The sequence below is a fragment of the Pangasianodon hypophthalmus genome, chromosome 5 (assembly GCF_027358585.1).
Source record: "Pangasianodon hypophthalmus isolate fPanHyp1 chromosome 5, fPanHyp1.pri, whole genome shotgun sequence".
Lineage (NCBI taxonomy): Eukaryota > Metazoa > Chordata > Actinopteri > Siluriformes > Pangasiidae > Pangasianodon > Pangasianodon hypophthalmus.
Window position 1 is genome coordinate 9313273 of NC_069714.1, and position 22523 is coordinate 9335795.

General features: G+C 37.2%; 2 protein-coding genes across 4 annotated transcripts in view; one reads left to right on the top strand and one right to left on the bottom strand.

Annotated features, from left to right (window-relative positions):
- dop1b (DOP1 leucine zipper like protein B) overlaps positions 1–6529 on the bottom strand; it is a 31196-nt gene extending 24667 nt beyond the window's left edge. For all 3 annotated transcript variants that reach the window (XM_053234298.1, XM_053234299.1, XM_026911380.3), the window contains exons 1-2: positions 6304–6529; positions 793–967 (exon numbers count right to left, since the gene is read on the bottom strand). In XM_053234298.1, coding sequence (XP_053090273.1) covers positions 793–933 — 141 coding nt within the window. In that variant the 5' untranslated portion in view covers positions 934–967; positions 6304–6529. The remainder of the gene's footprint in view (positions 1–792; positions 968–6303) is intronic.
- Positions 6530–10115: 3586 nt separating this feature from the next.
- Positions 10116–22461, top strand: drc1 (dynein regulatory complex subunit 1 homolog (Chlamydomonas)). Its single transcript, XM_053234545.1, has 17 exons — positions 10116–10163; positions 10240–10381; positions 11867–11954; positions 12092–12204; positions 14242–14425; positions 14533–14670; positions 15231–15317; positions 15558–15680; positions 16364–16503; positions 17047–17181; positions 17303–17657; positions 18781–18870; positions 19001–19081; positions 19217–19323; positions 20244–20393; positions 20630–20732; positions 20839–22461. Exons 2-17 carry the CDS (start codon positions 10257–10259, stop codon positions 20881–20883), a joined length of 2064 nt encoding a protein of 687 aa, XP_053090520.1. The 5' UTR covers positions 10116–10163; positions 10240–10256; the 3' UTR covers positions 20884–22461.
- The last annotated feature ends 62 nt before the right edge of the window (positions 22462–22523 follow it).

A 22523-nucleotide genomic window follows, 5' to 3' on the forward strand; every position in this document is an offset into this window, starting at 1 on the left:
GGCCAGAATGAAATCCTGTATATAATATAGAATCAGCTCATTAGATGATCATGATCTTTGTTTTTAGTTGCTTTACTAATAAGAAAGTTGCTGCAAGATTATTCACTCTGTTTTTAATCTTGCTAATATGTATAAAACAGTCAATATCAGCATTCACAGAGTAAGTGTATCTCATATTGGGGGATTTTGGCTGCCAAATATGGCTTGGAGAGACAGATGCATTTACACTTGTATGGTGTGAAAATGTATGTGTGTAAATCACATTTAAATCTGTAGTAAATGTGTCTTGGGTGCATTTACACTTTCATTTTTACGTGGACAATCCTTATCCAGATATCAGCTTGATACTTAAGAAACAACCAAGTGTAAATGGGGTCTCACACATGGTGGAGTTTAAGCATAATCTCTGTATAATGCCTTATATGACAAGTGGACTATTTTTATTAAGACAAAAGAGAAGACACAAGAATAAACTGCCTACAATAATACTGCAAAAATGGTAACAGTAGTACTTCACGCTCACCAAATCATAACTTTCTATCCAGTATATTCAGGACACATCCAAATAATTTGTACCAGGATTAAATTACATTTTATCAGGTAGAGGAGAGTCGTTTGTGGATGCTGCAATCGCTACCCAGGACTGCACAGTTGCAGATTTTGCATTAATAATTCAAGCAGTAGTGCATTCCAGAGAAGTAATGTATTGATTGAATATGTTATTCATTATTCACAGACGTGGACTACAAGAATCCTAGTGAACCTCACTCCTACCTTTGACCTTCAACTAACCTTATTGAGTTTTCCAAGACAAGATATGAGGTCAGCCCACTCGCTGGAAGACTCAAAATTGCGCAACGCCTTCTCAATGACGGCTGCGTAACTACGGTAACGGTAGTCATTCTGGAGTTCTGCCTCCTCAGGGTCCATCATGCCTCAGTTCTGTCCCAGCATGCTCAGCGTCCGCCTGGGCAGCAAGAGAGAGGTGCATTAGTTAAACCAGGATGTATTAAAAGGAATGACTTTATATAGCTGAATTTATGATATAAAGGATAACACACTCTGCAAGTAAAAATGCAGTAAATGCATTGAATAAGTGAGTGACAGAAGGAGATATGTACACTATCTGTATGTTATACAAAGCACAACAAAATCAGAATCATTTTATTCGCCGTATACATTTACATGTATTACGATTTTTTCTTGGTGTTTGGTCACAACATCGTCAACAAAACACAATCCAAATCCTAATATATTGCACCTTAAGTGTAAAAATGGTAGACTCAGTTGTAATTTGCATTACAGAGGAGGAAGAAATAGCAGCTGGATGCAGTTCAAGGTGCATTAAACAGAGTGGTACAATTGTGATATATAATATTAATAGATAATATTATATATAATAAATAGTAATATATAGTAGTATAGTTCAATAACATTGAAAATAATAATTATAATATTTAATATGTAAAATAATATAATTATTATTATTATTGAACACATGCATCTATACACCTTTGTATATACACCTTTTTCAACTTGCTAACATTGTGACCAGTGCTTAAACAGCAACTCCAAAGCACAATTATAACTGTTAATCATCATCTTTAATCATTTCTTTGGAGTATAAACAAAAATAATGTTCCATTAACAAAGTAAAAAAAAATAGCCATTCAGTTCTTTTAAAAATGGGGAACAGACTTACACACTGACAGACACACTGCGAAAATGCAACTTTGTGCTCGTCAATCTGACCCTAGCTACAGATCAGCAAAAACAGGTCTCATCATTGAATAGATCTGGAGGCCAGGGAGTAGTGACAGGTTTGCAGGTGTTAATCAGAAACACAAAGGAACCTGTACATATTTTTAAATCCATTTTTTTCCACAGCAGCAAAATACTATAAAGGTGTCTGTTGCATTTGTCTTAATGTGTAATGTTGCACAACTGCTTCACACGTGTCTGTGGGTTCTGACATCTTTAAGCCTGGTCTTTGTTCATAAATTTTTTTTTTTTTACTTTTATAGGTCTCAAGAAGTTTAAGAATGCATGAATGCAGAAACAAAGTGATCTGCAGCGTGTCAAATAAAACTCTTTCAAACATATTTTAAATGTTGTTCAAATTCCAGTGCACAACAACAAAAAAAACCTTTATTTATTGTGCAGTCCAGGCTTTTCAATTCATGCTGCCCCTGAAGCCCACAATCATCTTTCATATGCTGTGTTTGGAGATTCATTTCTCACTATGACTGAGTAAATATTTTGTGCAAATTGTCTACAGACCATAAGATTATTATAAACATGCATTACCACTGTGTGTGATCACAGACTTTATTAGCTCATGAAAATAAGCATAGTCTTTACAAAGGCAATTTTTCATTTTTTTTAAAGAAGAAGCACTTATTATAGTGGCACTTGTATACACTAATGAGATACTCTATGAGATAAGCTCTATGAGATAATGAAATAAGCTGTTAAAATAATTAAAATGCACAACTTTCTATCAGAACATGCCATTGAGTGTCCTTTTGTGGTGGACCAGGCACTGATTATGTTAGGGTTCCCAGCAGCCGATAACACAAAAGAAGGGGATCTAAGGGGTTCAAAATCCTGTTACTTTGCAGAACTGTCACATTTCAGAAGATGTGTTAAGGATAGTTATTTTTAAGATAATACTACCTGGTGTATAATAACACAAATAATTAGTCTAGTTCTTCAGACTGTGATGTTAAATTGTAGGTATCTGCCTAAGAAAGATAGCCTATCATCTTCTCCCACACACACACACACACACACACACACACACACACACATGAACTAGTAATAACAAAGATTAGTGTTGGCCTAGAAATGGGAACAGGTGCTAAGGGAAAATGCTATGAATGATTCCTTCTCTCCGTCTCTCTCTCTCTCTGTGTCTCTCTCACACACACACACAACAGCTGGACAGCTTTTATTGTGGCCCATTAACTGAATCCAGAGTGTCTAATGCTAGACACTGTAATGTGTTAATGTTTCGTAAACCAACATGTTGACACATATATCAGGGCTGACACTGGCTTTCTGTCCCATTATTATCATATTCAGAACTTCAGCACCTTTTCAAGTCATGCTAAAAGACACAAATATACCATTTTAGATTAGAAAGATTGTGTTTAGAAAGAGTTCACATGAATGCAAAATGAGCAAATCACCAAAAACGAACTGACAGTTTCTGTTGTTTAGCACTTATCAACCCAATCTTCTACAATTACACAGAACATTCTCTTCAATCTAGCATATTTGGGGCACTGAATGGCTGGTATCTTCTCTGTTGTATCACAGTGTGCAAAGCAACCTGGGATGCCTTACACAAACTGTCCAGGTCTGAGTATTCTCTTGGAGCAGCCGGCTCTACTTAATGGATCTCTCTAATGGATCTTCATTAGCCTTCCCTCCATCAGGAGTGAGTACAGTGTTAATACTCCCTCAAATCAAACTAGTCACAGCAAGCAGAAATGTGGATGATTAGCAATTGACAGAGGAGAGACAGGGAAATGGGGAGGCATAAGAATGAGGAGGAGGCTTTCTCTTGGCTCTGTTGACTTTAGCATTGTTGACTTTAGTAATGTTTTAATGTGTCTTGTGGTATAATGCTTTACCAACTTGTTGTCCTTAGCTTAACAGTAATCTGTTTTTATTTTATTCAAGTCTTATTATTATGATAGTATAGAATTTCTGATGTATTTGACATATACGGAGATGGCATGGAGATATGTTTTTTATGGAGAATATTAAGCATTTCTGTACGTCCCTCTTGATAAGGGCATCTACCAAATGCTGTAACAGTCATGTAAACTCCAGAAGGTTAAAAGATAAGCCAAAAGCAAATCAATAAGGCAATAGCAGTCTGCAAGCTTTAGTCAGATGACTCCATAAAATGACATGCACACGCACACACACACACACACACACACTTTATACAGTATATCAGCTGACAGGTCCACAATTTTGATGCACTAGCTCTAGCATAATAAGTGCATGTAGACCACGAGTATTTCTTTGGATGGCTATATTTAGAGGTCATGACACTCCTGCTTCATAGATTACACAGCAAAGCAATTTCTAGGCAAACTTCTAGGCTACTTAGCCTAGCAAAGACTACTGGACATCAGCATTCATTGAGAATACACTTTAGCAAAATGCCAGTAAAATACAGGACAGGTTTCAAGGAGCTAATATTTCTTTAACATACTGATATGGACAAAACATAACAGGATGGTGTGTGTGTGTGTGTGTGTGTGTGTGTTTACAGCTGGGAGTGCTACAAGACTTTACCAATACTGGGGTTGCATGATAAGAATGAAATACAATACTTGGATTATATTGTTACAATTTGCAATTTGACTATAACTAGCAATTTATAACACATTGATAAATACTTGATGGGACATGGCATAAAATCGGCTTGCATTGCTTTAACCAAAAATTATGTTTGTTGAATCATGTTACAATTCATCACAACACCTAAAGTAACCTTCATCCGGAAGTGCTGATGTTAATCAGGGTGCTGACAGCAAAAAATGAAACATTTAATACCACAGAGCTGCCAAATTCTCAGTCATGATAGGTCAGAAGGTGTTGATTAATTTTCTATAACATCACACAGCGGTCAGGCTGCAAGGCAAAGCACAGGCTTATATTAACATTTTTTAAATATGTTCTCATTAACAACTAACACGGGGACTTGCATGGTGGACACGCTGCATAAATTGATTTAATAATCATATATATTTTTTGGAAGGAGTCTCCAATGTCAGCGCTTTGTAACAGTCAGCGTAACATTAAAGTTTTAAGATACAGGAAAGTCTTCAAGATGAAGGACTTTGTGCTTTGTGTTTTCTTGGTAACACAAGATTCATTTTTTTGTCTTATTCACTTCAAGAGAGAGAGCTGAACGAGGCTGTTGAGGGAACAGCTATTTATAGCTTCTATAACGTAAGTGATAACAGGAACAGACTTCGCAGACATACCACCACATTCAATGCAACTACAAATGAATAAAATGTATGATGTGTCATTCTTTAATGTAATACTGTAATCATTGAATATTTTCCTAAAACAGCACATCCCGACATGTTTTATTCCTTACGTAGTGATTGAATGACGCTGCTCTAACTGATCTTATCCGCAAAGGGCCGATCAGGACACATCAGACACTACTTGTCTAGTGATCTGCAGTCACACTGACCTTTTGAAGATAAGACTGGACACCAAGACTGGGTTAAGGAGTACATACTATGATAACAAATAACAAACAATACCTTAGAGCACCCAGTAGCCTGGAGATACAACCAGCATTATGAAACTACCTTTTAATTGAAAAAAAAAAAACAAGATATTACAGCAACACATCCTAGTCCATGAAACTTAGTTTACAGGGAGGGCAACATAATTAGCACGAAACACACAATCTGTGCAGCACATACAAATCTACCATTAAGAAATCCAAAAAATGATTAAAAGTATCATCATCACAAGCTGTAAAGCATTTCCTCAGATCACTTTTCAGTACTCATAGTCCGAGTTAAAATGTGGATACTGGACGTACTACTAAAGAGAAAGCATACATATGAACATTGCCTCATCGAGATCCAGTATTGCGCAAGACAAATGTAATCAAAGGGACGTTCTTATAGAAACCATATTGTGCAATTCTGGTTGTTCCAGTTAAAAATCTCATCAAAAAATTGGTAAAGCCTTTACGTCCTGGTAGATACAAGGAGCTTCACTGTAATCATAGCAACTATTTATTAGGCATATGGTGTATGAACACAGGAAAGAACTCAATCAGATCACAATGAGCGAAATGGATTGTTGTATTGAATAGCCTTCTGTTACTGTTAATCTGGAGCCAGCTGGAATGAGCAAGGAAACATTTTACTCCATCATTAATATGAATAAAATTATGAATAAGTCTTTATTAATTGATATTAGCTGATACTAATTAACTGATACTAATTGATATTAATTGCCACATGCAGTCTGTGCTTATAGCTAACCCATGGATTTGATAAACAGGTTCAGGTTATTTAGAGAAACCATGCATATATGATGATGATGGTGATGATGATGATGACTAGTCACTGTTGACTCAAAGCACGTTACTAAAAGTATTAGCACAATTATTTTTTCATTTCATCCCTCGCTGTTCAAGCAAAATGTGCCATTAAACACTTTAGTCTATAAAGAGTGCTCATATATAGATAATAACATACAGAGTATAGATTACTGGCTCATGTGTGAGCTCAAAGCAGAATGACTCACCTACTGCAGGAAAACAGGACCTGAGCCCGAGCACCGTTTGCTTCCAAATAATCTTCTAAATGCAACCTGGACGTGGTAAACGACGGTATAAATATATTAAACCATAACACTTGATACATGCATCAAGACCCGGACAGGAGATGATTTCCAAAGAGACAGAAACACACTTCACAGTCAAGTGGAATCCGCACTCAGCTGATTTTACGCAGCCGTGTTGCTCTCTACACTTCCTCATGGGCGGGGGAGGGACGAACAAAGTGCAACGAACAGGGGTGTTTTAATTGCATCATTTTATATAAAGCGTTCTTTAATACAAACTTACTTTGTTAATTATAAATGTACATAGTTCTTCAAAACAAACTAAATATGTATTCGTGCTTGTGACAGTGGACGGGATAAATTCACAGCCTCATATCCTATTTGTGGTGCCCTCTGCCTGCGCTTTGGTATGTTCCAGGATGTTATGTTTACAATGCTCACACCGAGCTGTCACATTACAGGGGCTGACCGGCCATGTGGGTTGTGTCCCAAACCTCATACTGTTCACTAAACACTATAAACTCTAACTGCAGTCACTTCTAGTGGCGTGTTATTTTGACACATCATTGAGTATGGTAGCATGCGGTTCAGGATGGAGGTCGAGTCCAAGCAGGGGACGGTGGTTGTACATTAACAAGTGCAAGTGTCAGGCTGTTCACTACACTGTAGACTGTGTGGATTTGAACTACTGCCCGTGTCTGAAGCAACACTATAGAATTAATAATAAATAAAATGTTACCCTGTGTGTCCACTTGCAAATTCGCTGCTATTCTTTTTAAATGGAGAGCTCTGCCACAAATAACAAACAAACAAACAAATAAGAAGATAACAAATAGCAAGCAGTATAAAAATATGTAGATTGTATATATTTTATCTTTGTTATGAAATTAAACAGAGTTGGCAAACAAAAATAGCCCAATTCTGCTGGAAAACCTTGCTCCATTAGAAAACTGCCTATATATAATTTTAATGAAAACTGATCTATAATCATGTGCACTTCCCATCTATAAACTGTTTCCCACATTTATAGGCTTGTACGCTAATGTCGTACATAACACACAATGGGCCTCATACATCAATCTTTAAGTAAAGCTGTATGTAAATGTTTGCATAAGTCAAACTGAGCTAAAAATTTCTGCCAGATTTACAAAAGTTTGAAATAAATTTCACATGCGCGTATGTTTATGTTGCTCACCCGTAAAAAAAAAAAAAAAGGAAGAAGTGCATTCCCAGCACAGCTCTTTCGTATTTAGTGACGCCCACAAAACTCCATAAAAGGTAAAGCTCAGAGAGAGCTAGAAACATAAAATGCCTACTAAACGGTGGACGAAAGGGCACAAGGGCAGAAGTGATAGATATTTGGACTATGCCAGTATAAAATATTTTGCAGTGTAACGGCATCTGAAAAAGTCAAACTCTAGAGATAAATTACAGAAAAGTGAATTAGGTGTGAATTAAGTGAGGCGAAAAGAAAATGGTATGACAATTTTCAAACTGAACTGATCTATATGCCAGCTTTCATCCTCCAAAAAAATTATACCAGTCTTTCAACATCCTTTCTCTCATTAGCGTTCACTAAATAATGTTTACATTAGACCAGTTATGCAGAAAAATGAGCAAACAGCTTAGTGCCTCAGACCCCGAGAATATGTTTTCACCACTCATTTTAAATCACACACAGCTGATATGTGTAGCTATCTGCCTTGTTATTTTTGACAGCATTGCATCCTGGAAAACCTTGACATTTACAAACTAGAGACTCAGAGATGTGTCACTTCAGATCAAGGTTCTGGAGGGCACACTGCGTCCTAAGCTGCTCCACCTAGATCACAAACAGCTCAGTGGACAGAAACTGAGATAGATAGGCAGTGCCTGAGCCGCAGCTCTTGAACTGTAGACGGAAAAAGTCAGTTTGTTTAATCAGGTCACCTGTTGTCAAATACTCTGCCTATGAACTGAATTAGAACTGCAGTAAAACAGTGATAATGACCCCACGCCTTCTCTTGGAACCACATCTGTCTTATAAGTTGCCTTTTAAGAGAAAAGCGACTGGGTACCTCTAATTTCTGCAAGAAAAAAATACAAAAAGAAGCCTGAAGGGGAAAAAAAATCTAAAAAAAAAAAAAAAAAAACATCCGCCTTATGGTAATAATGCAAATCACAATGTTTTAATCCACAACATTACTATGGGTAGTGAAATACTTTTAAAATTATGAACTGCAACTTTAAACAGAGCCACAGATTAATCCAGTGGAAGCGATCAGTATTAAAGGTAGTCAGCAGAGGCCCTGTGTAGGCCCAACATAATACTTTCTTCAGAAGTAGATGTGATGTAGATGTGTTGATGAGCAAGTGCATGGAAGGGAAGGGAAGTTGGGCAATTGCATAAGTTTTTGACAACTGATAAAATCGTAACGGTTCTTAGAAATGGACTAAAGTTTGGACTCCAGTGTAGCATGTGATGTAACAGCAGGATTTTGGTGTCTGCCAACACCTACTCTGAGGATTAGGCAATTCAGCGGCTATATGCAGTGCACATTAACATGAAAATCAGTCTACACTTAAGTCTGCTTGGTAAATAGGATTATGCTACCTTAAGCTTTATTCATAAATCACTCAGACTGCAGTCAAAGTTGATCTAGCCTGGACTCAGAAAATATTTATTTATTTAGGTGAAGGCCCATTTTTTAAATTATGATAAAAAAAAAATTATGATTATGAAAAAAATCCCAAATGCCCAAATATTATTAATTTATTTAATTTTAGTCATAATCTTTTTAAGCTTTACTCAAAATATATTTCTCAACATATTAATTAATTAGGTTGTTTGTTTGTTTGTTTACTTACTTACTTATTTATTTAACTTTTTTTGTAAAATAAAATATAGAGTGGACATAAAACAAAACAAATAAAGTTTCTGTTAAATTTTCTGTTCTGTGTATAAAGAAATAAGAATACATAAGAAAAATAGCAGCCCTAAATAGATGACATAATGATGATACGCCATTTATTAAAAAAAAAAAATATATATATATATATACACACACATTGTGTGTGTGTGTGTGTGTACAGTACTGTGCAAAAGTCTTAGGCACCCTATTTTTTTAATACAAACTTTGTTATAGATTTTTATAACAAATATTGATTTTATTTTTTATGACTTCCGCATTGCTGATTCAGTACAAAAACTTTTTAGATTTCCAAACATTAGTTTTCCATCACAAAATTAAATGTTACAGAAAAATGTTTGTATGTCAGTAAAGAAAGCAGCATATTACATAATAGACACTTTTCAGACTAAAAAAACATAATGAAGGCTGCTGGGTTTCGCTGCAAAAATAAGACGCAAGGGTGACAGTCAAAGTCTCCAGAAGAACTGTGGCTGCTTCTGCAAGATGCTCAGTAACACTTCCAGCTCATTTCCTTATAAAACTGCACTAATTGTACCTGAGACTACTATATTTTAAAGCGAAGGGTCGTCACACCAAATATTGACTTTGTTTCATTTATCACTGTTTACTGCTCTTTATAGTATTTTTTTTAATATAGAAACATTTAGTTTCATTATTTTGAAGGCATCTTTGCTCTACAGCATTTCTTTGCATGTGCCTAAGACTTTTGCACAGTGCTGTATATATATATATATATATATATATAATATGTAAAATATATACTTTAAAATACATTAAACGTTTAAATAATGTTTAAATTTTAAAACATTAAATAATGTTTTTTGTTCGTTTTATGTAGTACTGAATATAGCCAATAGGAGGCGCCGAATCGCCTGCGTCATGCGTTGCTAGGATACAGAGACGCACATGGTAACAAAAATCCTACAGGCTTCATTATAAAAGTGAGCTTACACTTTCTGCTCTAAAGCGGCTCTCTTTACTTTAGGGTAGAACTAACAGAAAATGCTACAGCAAGGTCTGAGTGAGGGAAAGGATGAGGCTGGACCGTCTGTTGAGGCTGAAAATCCTGAGGCCAGAATCGAGGCTCGTCGAAACCGCACTGCTGCCCGAGTCCAGGCCCGGAGACGGTAATGTACCATCCCTCTGCACTGTTTCACTCAGAGAGCCGCCTGGGACTCAGTTTAGAGCTTCTCAGAAGTGATGCAGAAACTGATCCCTTCAGCTGCAAAGAAAAATATAAATCACAGAGCCCCTCAGTACAGAGTTATGTTATACACTATCCCAGCATTAGGTTCACTCATTATTCAAATGTGTGCAGTAATACTCTGATTGGAGCTTTTCATGTCTGAACTTTCCACATTAGGTCCAAGTTGACATTATTTTACAAGACTCTTTATTTCTGAGTGATTACTTTTGGGATTAAACCCATTTATTTCAAGTGACCAGTCAAACAGGCGGATAAATATAAGAACCAGGGTCATAATCAGGATCAAACCTGAAATGTATTACAATAAATACACGACATGGCCAAAAGTATGTGGACACCTGACCATGAGCTCTATATGTGGGCCTTCCTCAAACCTTTGCCACAAAGTTGGAAGGCCCACATAATAACAATATTAATAATAATTAAGGACACCTTACAGTACAAGAGGAAAAACTACATAGGCTACAATAAGAGCAGCATAGTTAAAATAGATACACAAAAATAAATGAGCTAATTGTAATGAATAAGCTTATTTAAACAAATGTGGTTTTAATCAGGATTGTCTAGAATGTTTTTGTATGCTGTAGCATTAAGATTTCCCTTCACTGGAAGTGGCCCAAGAGACCTGGCCCAAACCTATACCAGCAGGTGTGGAAGAACTGAAGAGAGCCGCACCTCAACCCCACTGAACACCTTTGGGATGAACTGGAAAGCCGACTGCACCCCAGACCTCCTCGCCTGATATCAGTGCCCAACCTCACTAATGCTCTCGTGGCTGAATGATCAAATCCCTACAGCCACGCTCCAAAATCTAGTGGAAAGCCTTCGCAGAAGAGTGGAGCTTATTATAACAGCAATGGAGGGAGCCAGCTCCATATAATTAGCCAGGGTTTTGGAATGGGATGTTCAGCAAGCACATATGATATGTGTACCGTGGTCAGGTGTCCACAAACTTTTGGCTGTATAGTGTATATCACAATGCCGAATGGGTACTATATCAATAGCTAATTTCTACATTACTGCTACATTACTTGATGTACTACATCAATTGCTAATTTCTAATCTCTTTTATTTTGTAACCATCAGTACATTAGTGATGCACTTTATCATGCTTGTAGTAGGCTGTGTTACACTGCTGAATCTCGGTGTCCTCATAGCTAGTTATGGCCATGATAAAAACCCCATAATAAATGCAACTTTGATAATGTTCAGTTGTTTATACTTTAAAAAAAAAAAGAAAGAAAGAAAACAATCATGGACCATCTGGCTCTGCTTTATGGACCACACTTTGAGAACCATTGATCTATATAATATTAACTTACCTCTTACTTTGATCCTAGAGTTTAGTTGCCATTCCTGTTCTGATTATTATTGGTTGTATATTTTTTTTAATGAAAAACTGAAGACAAGAGCTTGGAGATGACTCCCAGGAGAAGGAGGAAACTAAAGAGGAAGAACGGCCAAGCCAGAGACAAATGGAGCAAAGTGAAAGAGTATGTGGAGTCTGATATAGCTGTGTTTAATTACAAAGCTGTATTGCTATATTGTAATTATCCATTTTGAGTCAAAAAGCCATTCCTAGCTGCGTTTAATTTATTGAATTTATATTGGTCATCTGTCCTTGTTGCAGCACATGAGTAAATTAAAAGCAGAGGGCACAGAGCTGTTGACAAACATTCTGGTGGCGGCTGATGCCAGGGAGTCGAAGAGGAGAGAAGAACTAAGGGAGGCAAACAGACTAAGGTGCAAACCCACACTCACACACACTCACACACACACACACCAAGTGTGGTGCAGCTAGTACTGAGGGTTAATACATTTATTCCGATTAATTGTATACAGTTTAAATGTCAGGGGTTTGCAGAAGTTTAGAAGTTTAGCGTTACTTACCTAAACATTTTAACTTAATAACATTTCAATTTATTGAGGGAACCTACATATTTCAGTTCATGCAACTCAGGCTTTTCATTCCCACCACTCAGTGTACTTAAGTAAAGATTAGTCTGCATTATCTTTATGTGACATAAAGTAATTACAACTCAAAATTTAGTGTTTGAGTGTACAAAACCTCATGAACATATAAAACCTTTGTAGCAATTAACCATAAAAAGACTTAATGGTAATAGTCCAAACCACAAGCAAACAGTAATAATTATAATAATAATAATGAACAAATAAAATGTCACCTTGATGTCACAATAATCTTTTATACAGTATAATAAGTAAAGAATAAACCATGATGGGGCTGGCTGTTTAAGAAAAATAATCAACACCGGGGTGGTGTGATGTGGCCTGACACAAAGTTTAATTATTAATTTCCTATAATAACAACCCAAGTGTTTTATTCCTCTTATACCACAGCAATTTGGCTATATTTATAATTATTAATTAAAAAGCCATCATGCTTTTAAACCACTTATAGTTACATTTAATGTTGTGCAATATCCACAACATTCCTGTTCCTGTTATCACTTACACTATAGCAGCTATACAGTCATTCCCTCACCAGCTTCTCTTTTTTTCTCCCTTGATGTTAATAAGACAAAACAAGACCCCATCTTGTTATGTTATCAAGAAACCAGATAGCGCAAAGTCCTCTGTCCTAAAGACTGTTTTTCTATGTTAAATATCAACACATTTTTATCAATCATTTTTGTTTTTATTTCATTAGCTTTATAGTAGGTATGTAGCATTTCTGCCATACAAGTTCCAAGTCAAATGAGTGAGCTGTTAGTATAGAAAGGTAATGTATTAGAACAAGCACATTAATAAAAACTTATCATTTGAATTACAGCCGGTACTACTGTCAGACCTGATGTTGGGGGAAATTATTCATCACCTTCTGATCAATCAGATCTGAGTATTCAACAATGCTGCAGTGTAGTGAAGTTTAAGTATTCTGATATTGAAAGCATTTGTACACAGTTCAGTTCTAGTTTCTGTCCAATGCAACCGCCAAAGTCTAAAACCTTGACATCATTACTGTGTCCAAATCATTTTTTTAAGAAGTTAGTAAAACTACACATAGTTTTGAATTAAAAACACCACAAACAAGCATCTTACAGCACCTCATTAGGTACAACATTTTCTAATTAAGGTTATATTAGGTTTTATCAATAATATTTCCAACTAACTTACAATTTCAAGGAGATTTTGAGCCTTGGTGGATGTGGCTTCCATCACACTGATTTATTGCAGTTCACATCTGCACATTGCTGCTTGACTTTCTTAGAGTTTGGCATCAGATCCTATTTTAGTTTTCCTGAGAAAACATCTGGTTTCGGTTAAATGGATGCTTTTGTATGCTTTCTGTAGCTACAATATGTTTAGGCTAGGTTGTGCAGCTATATCGCACTGGCCAGACGTTACCACCGAAACCATGGCAACTACCAAGCTACGAACACCCACTGTTATACAATATAGACTGTTATTAGTGACGCAGGGTGAAAAACACAGACTATGGCTCTATTTCTGTTTCTATATATAAAATGCTCAGAAAACAATTATAAGGAAGGAGAACAGGAGATGATAATATGACATTTTGTCACCTATAACTTCTAAATCATTTAAACAAAATCTAAACTTGCACGGTGGCGCAGAAGGTACTGTTGCTACCTCACACTTCCAGGATCTCAGGTTTGATCCTGAGCTTCAGTTATGTTGTTGCATGTCTTTTGACATTTTTGGACAAGGATTCGGGCACAAATTGGGACAGCCTTTGCATCATCTGTTTCTTATTTCTCCATTGTTCCCAAAAATGTGCTGGCTGATCTTGGACAGATTGGAGAAGCTGGAAAATGAGGCCAAGTCCAGCACAGAGAAGTTCAATAAGATCATGAACAAGTGGACTGAGGCCAAGTCGAAGGTGGTCCATCAGGAGCTGAGAGATGATCTGAGAAAACAGCAGCAGCTTTGTTGGCAAATCATTGAAGACAAGAACAAGCTCATCAGTGAATTGCAGCAGGTGCGCATACACACACGCACACACATACACACGCGTACACACACACACACACACACACACACACGCACGCACACACACACTCAACAGATGTCTACTTTTGTGTGCAGGAGCTAAAAGGAAGTGATGATCGTTTTGTGAAAGATCGCAAAAGGGAGGCAGAAGAAGTGGATCTCCTAATTGAAAGGATGCAGGAACAGATATCAAGTCTGAAGAAAGACTATAGAAAAGAGCTGGACCTAACTGAGGTGTGGTGCAGCCCAGATGCTATGTTTTATATTGCTTAGCTATATTTATTATATACAATCTCATGTGCTGCTACTTATGATGGTTTATAATCCTATGCAAATTTGCATCAATGAGCTTATAGATGCTCGTTATACACGCTACAGTGGGTACAGTGAGTATTCAGACCCCTTTGGTTTTTGCAGTGTATACACAATAACTATAAGTGTATACACAATAACTATAAGTGTATACACAATAACCCATAATGACAAAGCAAAAACAAGTTTTTAGAAATTTTTTGCAAATTTATTACAAATCAAAAACTGAAATCTCACATTACGATATGTATTCCCACTCTTTATTTAGTACTTTGTAAAAGAACCTTTGGCAGCAATTACAGCTTTGAGTCTTTGAGTCTCTACAAGCTTTGCAAACCTGGATTTCTCCTATTCAAAAGTTGTTTACTTACATATGAATAATTTTCTAGAAGATTCTATTACAACATCAATGCAGGAAAGTTTCAAACACAAAGTTATTAGCAAATGCATTGTGCTTGTTTTGTTTCCTGTGTGGTTTACAGAGCTCGTTCAGTGATGAGTGGAAGGATTTGATCACAGCCAACAAGAACCAGTGGGAGCAGCAGAGGAAGGAACGAAGAGACAAAGAGGTAGAATGAACTTTTACATATTTTACATGTTTAATTTATTTGACATTAAACAAATTTGTAAATCATTGCCCTGTGTGTGTGTGTTATACAGTATAATCATTGCACTGTGTTTGTGAGTTGTACTACATTGTTCTGGGTGTGTGTGTTTGTGTGTTGTACATCACTGCCTGATGTGTGTGTGTGTGTGTGTGTGTGTGTGAGAGAGCTGTAAATCATTGCCCTGTGTTTGTTTGTGAGCAGCTGGAGTACTTGCTGCAGAGGATGAAGATGTTGGAGGAGCATGAGGCCCTGCTGGATCGTCTGAGAGTGGAGAGCGCAGAGGAGTACAACAAGATCAAAATCAAACTAGAGACTGATGTACAGGTACACTGAATTGTACTGATTAAACTGATTAAATTGTATTTCGAAGAAAGACTTTAAGAATTGTTCTGCTTCAGAAGAGAATGACTTACATTCAAGATCCTGCACTGAGCAGCTTGAAATAATATCAGCTGCGTTTTAAAAATAAAACTATGAAAAGTGCTGGTAATGTGATGCAAACTTTGTTGAATCTACATTTAAAACAATGTACAGTCAACTCCAGAATCATTTATTGCATGATTTATATATATATTTTTTTTTATTAAATGGATAGTTTTGGTTCCAAAGATCAGACTGGTCATGTACGAAGCTGTTATTAAGTCCTCACAGTCCTGACTTTAATTCTGTATTAATGTGCCAGGTTTTAAACCAGTAAAACACTCCAGCCATTGTTCTGGCCATAGAATATCATAATCTTTGCCTGTTATTTATTGAGCACTGGATTTCATAATAGTATTTTTGTTGCCATTTTATAAAAGCTCTGTATTACTGTATGCCTAAGAGCACCCTTACCCATGATTTAAGTTTAATAATTAACTTCTTATAATAAAAAAATTTGTCCACAAAATCAGGAAAAATGGGAGTCTTTACAATAATGATAAATGTTACAATAATGATAAATGTTATAACATCAAGCAGGATCCTCAGACATCAATATCTTTGTGTGTGTATGTTTTCATAAATAGTGCCTGGAGCAAGACCTGCAGGAAAGGAAGGCTACCTACCAGCTTAATCAGGAGAAGCTCGAGTACAACGTGCAAATGCTGAAGAAATATGAGGAAGAGTATGCCGTGACTAAGGCTCAGCAGATAAGGAAGATCACCAGGTACTATTAAAATCTCTTATCCTGAGCCACTTCCTAAAGTCTAACTGAGATAAACTCCCACAAATACTTACACACCAATGCTAACCAATTGCTAGCACCTAAGCCTCCCAAAAAGCATTTTCTCAGACTGTACACGTGTGTATATGTGTTATGACATTAAAGTTAGCTCATTTATGCAGAATAGGGTTTTCATTCAAGCAGGTTCATCTGTCTTATAACACTGCATGAGCAGCAGATTGAAAATTGCAATGACTGGCTTCAGGTGTGTCAGTATGTCTGAGTCTTCACCCTGCTAGATTAGTAGCTGTTGTGCATTGGAATAAAACTGGGTTATAGTTTTTAAATCGCTACAGAATTTCTTTAGATTAGTATTTGTTAATTAGTTAAACTATTCTTTCGAATCTGGCCATAATAAGGCACCTGAGTGGGCAGCTGCCTTCTGATTAGGACAGTTCTTTTCTCAAAAATGCTGTCTACCCCAGACGGACATTGCTTTCCAGTTGGAAAGTACTGGATATTTACATTTGGGTCACTTTGTTACAGACTGCAGGATATGCGCAACAATCTGAAGAAAAAATGTGCCATTCAGGAAAAGCAGTCCTGTGAGGAGGTCCAGTCATTGACTAATAAGTATAAGCGCCTCATGCAGCAGTACAAAGATATTCAGAACAGGATAAGGTGAACAGTAACACCCATACACACACAGCATGCATAATAACCACTAACTCCAGTTTTAGCTCTAGTTCTCAGACAGCGTGTTATTAATAATATTGATCACTTTATGTGTCTATATGTGAAGGCATTTTGCGGCGGTTGATGCCAAGCGTTACGAGGAGGTTTGGCTGATGAATGAAGATGAGGCCAAACGTTTGGTGAGCAGGGCTCTGGAGTTGGACCGGGTTGTTCACGAACAGGTGCTGGGCCTGACCTGGAGTCCCCCACCAATGCCCTTCATGGATCATTCCTGCCCCAAGCAGCCCCAGCGTACGGCGCAGCAGGTGGTCGCACAAGTTCTGGGAGAGGAGGACGAGACGCAGGATCGGGCAGAGCGAGAGAGAAGTACACTGGAGGACTCTGGCAGTCTGGAGAGCAGCATGGTCGGGGTGGATCGTAAAACAGTAAAGAGGCTGCTGGAGCTTCTGTGTGATGAGATGGTTGGTACTGTCTGTGTCTGATTGAATGTGTATGTGTATGTGTATGTGTGTGGCTGTATGAGCCAGTTATAGCTAGCCAGTAATGGCCTAATGAACGTGACATTCACAAATTTACCCTGGACATCTTTTACTGACTACATACCGGTTATCATACCAGTGTTATTTTTTAAACTCTACAGATCTTTTTGTAGTGTTCAGTTTGCCGCTTATGAAGGTTGAAATTATGACACGCTGCACCATTAAATACTCCACTCCGTTAAAAGTATGCATTTCTGTATGGCTACAACTTCAGGAAGACGCACTCAATCTCAACTATGAATGAAATTAAAATCTCTGTAAAAGTGATCTTGCATAATGACTTTGGTCCAAAGTAAATGGAAAAAGGACATTTTATGAAGGGGATGATTTGTCATTTATTGTAAACCAGGGAGACCTATTCACTCTCTGTGTTCGAGGTTTCCTCCTTGCTCTCCAGGTTCCTCCCACTTCGTAAAAAAACCTGCCAGTAGGTGAACTGACTACTCTAAAGGCCCCTAGGTATGAATGAGTATGTGTGCATGGTGCCCTGAGATTGAGTGACATCCCATCCAGGGTGTATTCTTGCCTCATGCCAAATATTCCTGGGATAGACTCCTGCTCCACTGTTACCTTGAGCAGGATAAAGCGGTTACTGAAGATGAATGAATGTCCTTTAAAATGCAGTCTTCCATGCTCAAAAATCTTGTAACATATTTCTAGGGAATTGGCCCAGGACATTTTCTTAAATATTATTTCTTAAATGTATTTATATTTCTACCATTATATAAGAACATAAGATGTAGCTGAGGTTGAGGAAATCACAGACCATGCTGACAGCGCTGACATTTCTACCTCTGGGTTTTTTTTCCAGTGTTCCAGGATTCAGACTTTAGTTTAAATCTGAATACTGATACAGATGCGGATAAACAGATACAGATAGTGTCATAGCATTACACTCCAGATGTATACTGTTATTGCTTACTGTGGTTAAACCATGACCTGTGTGTGAGGCGAATAAGTTTATAATAGCCAAAATGTCTTACTATGTGTCTGGTGTGAACATTTTTAAAAAATATGTTTCAAAATTCTGATGTTTATGTTATAGGGCTTTCTAATAGAGAGTAAGTTACTCAAGCTACTCTCTTCCATGGAGAAGAATGAACAGACTTCTCTGAAGCTGGATTCCATATTTTCTGTGAGTAATTTCGTTCCGAGCGTATCAGCTGCTTTTAGCTGCTTCTATTATAATCAGAAACTGCATACTTGATAGGCCCCTAAAAACTGACCTATAAATGTATATTTTTATCTTGTGTGATTGATTGCAGGCCTTGGGGATTGAGAATGAAGAGGATATAAACAAAATGACCAAGTTCTTTCTGAAATACAAACAGGAACAAACAGAGAAGGTGGAGTTAGGAGGAACTTTGTGGTTCTTTTGGTTCTAATGGACTTCTGTTTATGCATCATGTCACCTAGTACAATTATAACTAATAATAGCTCAATCAATTTATGGCTAACTTGGTTGTCTGGCTTTTTCCTAGGAGAACATTTCAGTGAATAACCAGGCAGAGAAGGACTCCAATCTTATCCACCCAAATGAACTACTGAGAGCTCTCCGAGCCTTCACTGCACAGTACTGCAAAGCCAGGTGTGTGTGTGTGTGTGAGACAGTGACATTAATGGAATACACCAGTGTTTTTTTATCCTAATCTCATTCACTGTATAGGTACAGGCAAGAATTTCCACGCATTTACTTGTATTTAAGAGCAGAAAACCTTTTCAATCCAAATTCACATAGAATGGCAGCCTAAACACAGCCATTGCATTTCATCAGTAAATGGGTAAAATAGGATGGCTTGGTGACACAGCTGATAGCGTTGCCATTCCAGGATCCCCGGCTTGATCCTGAGCCCAGGTTACTCTCTGTGTGGAGTTTCACATGTTCACTCCGTGTCCGTGTGCGTCTCCAGTCTCCTCCCTCCTCCCAAAACCATGGTAGTGGGTGGATTGTTTATGTTAAATTGGTGTATGTGCGGTGTGTATTCCAGCCTCGCATCCAGGGTAATCTGATAAATAAAAGCAGTTACGGGACATAAGTGAGTGTTTAAGACACATAACTGCATAATGCAGGTTCAAAATTACAACTGTTACATTCCAAATGTCTTAGGATGAGACAGACATGAAGTAATGTCTCACCAAAACTGTTGTCATGGAGTTTTATTCATCATTCAAGTTATTTATTTTCCCTAAAGTTATATCCATGCATGATCGGGTGGAAACTGAGGCGTGTCTGTGTTTTTTTTTTTGTATATTGTATGCATTTAGAGTATATTTAAATGCCTCTGACTGAAGAATTGGTGAACACATTCAACAAAGATATGTGTTTCAAATAAATGCTTAATAACACCCCAACAACTGCCCTTACCCTGCCATTATTAATTATTATTAATGAGAAAACACATTTTGACACATTGGAATTCTTGACACAATTACACATTAGCTACAGATGTAGTATACAGAGAGAGGTTGAAAAACCCTTGATTATTCTTTTAATTACTTTTATAACAGAGAAATCCCTCAACATAAGAGCAGTGCTCTAGTGCTGGAGAGGATGAACGACTCTGAGGTCGAAGCATACTGGAAGAACATAGCTAGCGTCATCCCTGAGTCCAAACTTAAAGTCTGGAGGGCGCTTGAAGCAGGTCTCAAGAAGTACCAGTGAGTATGAGAATGTGTGTCAAAAATAAGGCTTGCATCACATCACATCAAATATCCGCACATAATAAATAATCCGTTATGCATATCGGGTTCACAGTGAAATCCTACTAAATCAAAAAATCACTCCTCCAGACTCTTTTTATATTTTTTTTAAAATTTTGACATCATCACATCACATGTTCTTTTTCTTCTTAACAGCCATTTGTTGTGTATCATGTTATCATGTTCTTTCTCAGTACTGAGCTGACTAAGAGATCCAAGCTTCTGACTGAAACACAGCAACTCAAACAACAAAACTCAGAGCTCCGCATGCTCTTGCACAAATATCAAAACTCAAAGGTGTGTGTGTGTGTGTGGGTGTGTGCATGTATATGCAAGTGTAAGATATATTTCATGGATTGTTCTCCTCCAATATCTAATCATCTCACATTGTGTCTTCTGATAGGTCAATGCTGAACTGATGATCCCGCCCACCCAGATGATGCAGTGATGATGCAGTGATGAGCTTGCCGCTCCATCGTCAGATCAAATTAACTCTTTACATTACAAATACATTATGATTATATACAGTATTACAATAAGTTTAGATAAATACTTATGTTAGCTTAAATTTTAACATTGTATTGTCATCGGAAACAATGGCAGACTATAATAAAATATATTACTGAGTGAGCAACATTTATTAATTTATGGATTTTTATTTACATATGGCTGCATTTATTTAGTAATTACGAACAGTTATTTTTTACTTGTACATTGTGCAGCAAATCAGTAGCACCTACCGTCAATAAACCAATGCCAAAATACAGAAATAAATAAATAAGAAAATAAATACTGAGAGTAAGAATTAAAGAAAATCAGTAATCTCGTACTTTGAGGTCATTTGAATCTGTCCTTCCTGTAGTTCCTAAATCTACTGTTCCTTGTGGCAGGTCGTTTGGTGTCATGGCTCCCAAGACATAGAGTTCTTACCCCCAGAATCTGTTTGACATCCTTCACTGTTCAATTCTCAACTAAAAACCATGTCTACTCCCAGTGTTATTCCTACATCCTACATGTCTGACCTCGTTCTCTTTTCAGTGTTGTATCATATGCTATGGTGATAGTATTGTTGTATTACTATCATCCAGCCATTTAATATTTTCCATGTTATATGTTTACAGATCCCTACAGTAAAGAAGCCTTAGGTGTTATCGTCATTTAAAGCTATTAATCCACAATAGCATAAGATGTTTATGACTATAAACATTTTGATGGAATAACTGACATGACGTGTATTGAATTTTCTGGACTAGAACTGCATTTTGGGATGAATAATGAAAATGTTGTACTGATCTACACATGCATGCAGCAGAGGGAGACATTTCCTCTCATGTTCATTAATTCATTTGTCTTCAGTAACCACTTTATCCTGGTCAGGTTTTTCCCATCTTCAGTCTATCCAGTTTCAGTGAGCCTGTGCCCACTGAAGCTTCAGAGTCCTGTTCTTGTTCAGAACCCAGTGTAGTTCTCTGCTGTTGTAGCCCACCTGCCTGAAGGTTCAGCACATTGAGCTTTGAGATGCTTTTCTGCTCACCACAGTTGTAAAGAGTGGTCTTTGAAATTACCGTAGCCATCCTATCAGCTCAAACCAGTCTTGCCATTCTCCTCTGACCTCTCTTCAACTAGGTGTTTCCACCTGCGGAATCACTGGATGTTTTTTCACCATTCTGTGTAAACACTACAGATGGTCAAGTGTAAAAATCCCAGGAGATCAGTAGTTTCTAAAGTACTTAAACCAGCCATTCTGGCACCAACAAAGTTATTGAGATCACATTTATTTCTCAATTCTGATGTTTGATGCAAACCTTAACTGAAGCTCTTGGCCTGTGTCGGCATAATATTATGCATTGCACTGCTGCCACATGATTTGCTGATTGGTTAATTGCAAGAATGAGCAGGTGTACCTAATAAAGTGGCCCCTTTATTGTGTGTCTCCAACATCAAAGATGTTACCATTACATATAAAGCTAATGGACTGTAACATATATTATCATTACATTCTGACATACTATGAGGTTAAAACATGAGGTGTCAAAATTTCTTGAAGCATTTAAAAACACTGAGAGTGTACTATAAATCTAGCTAATA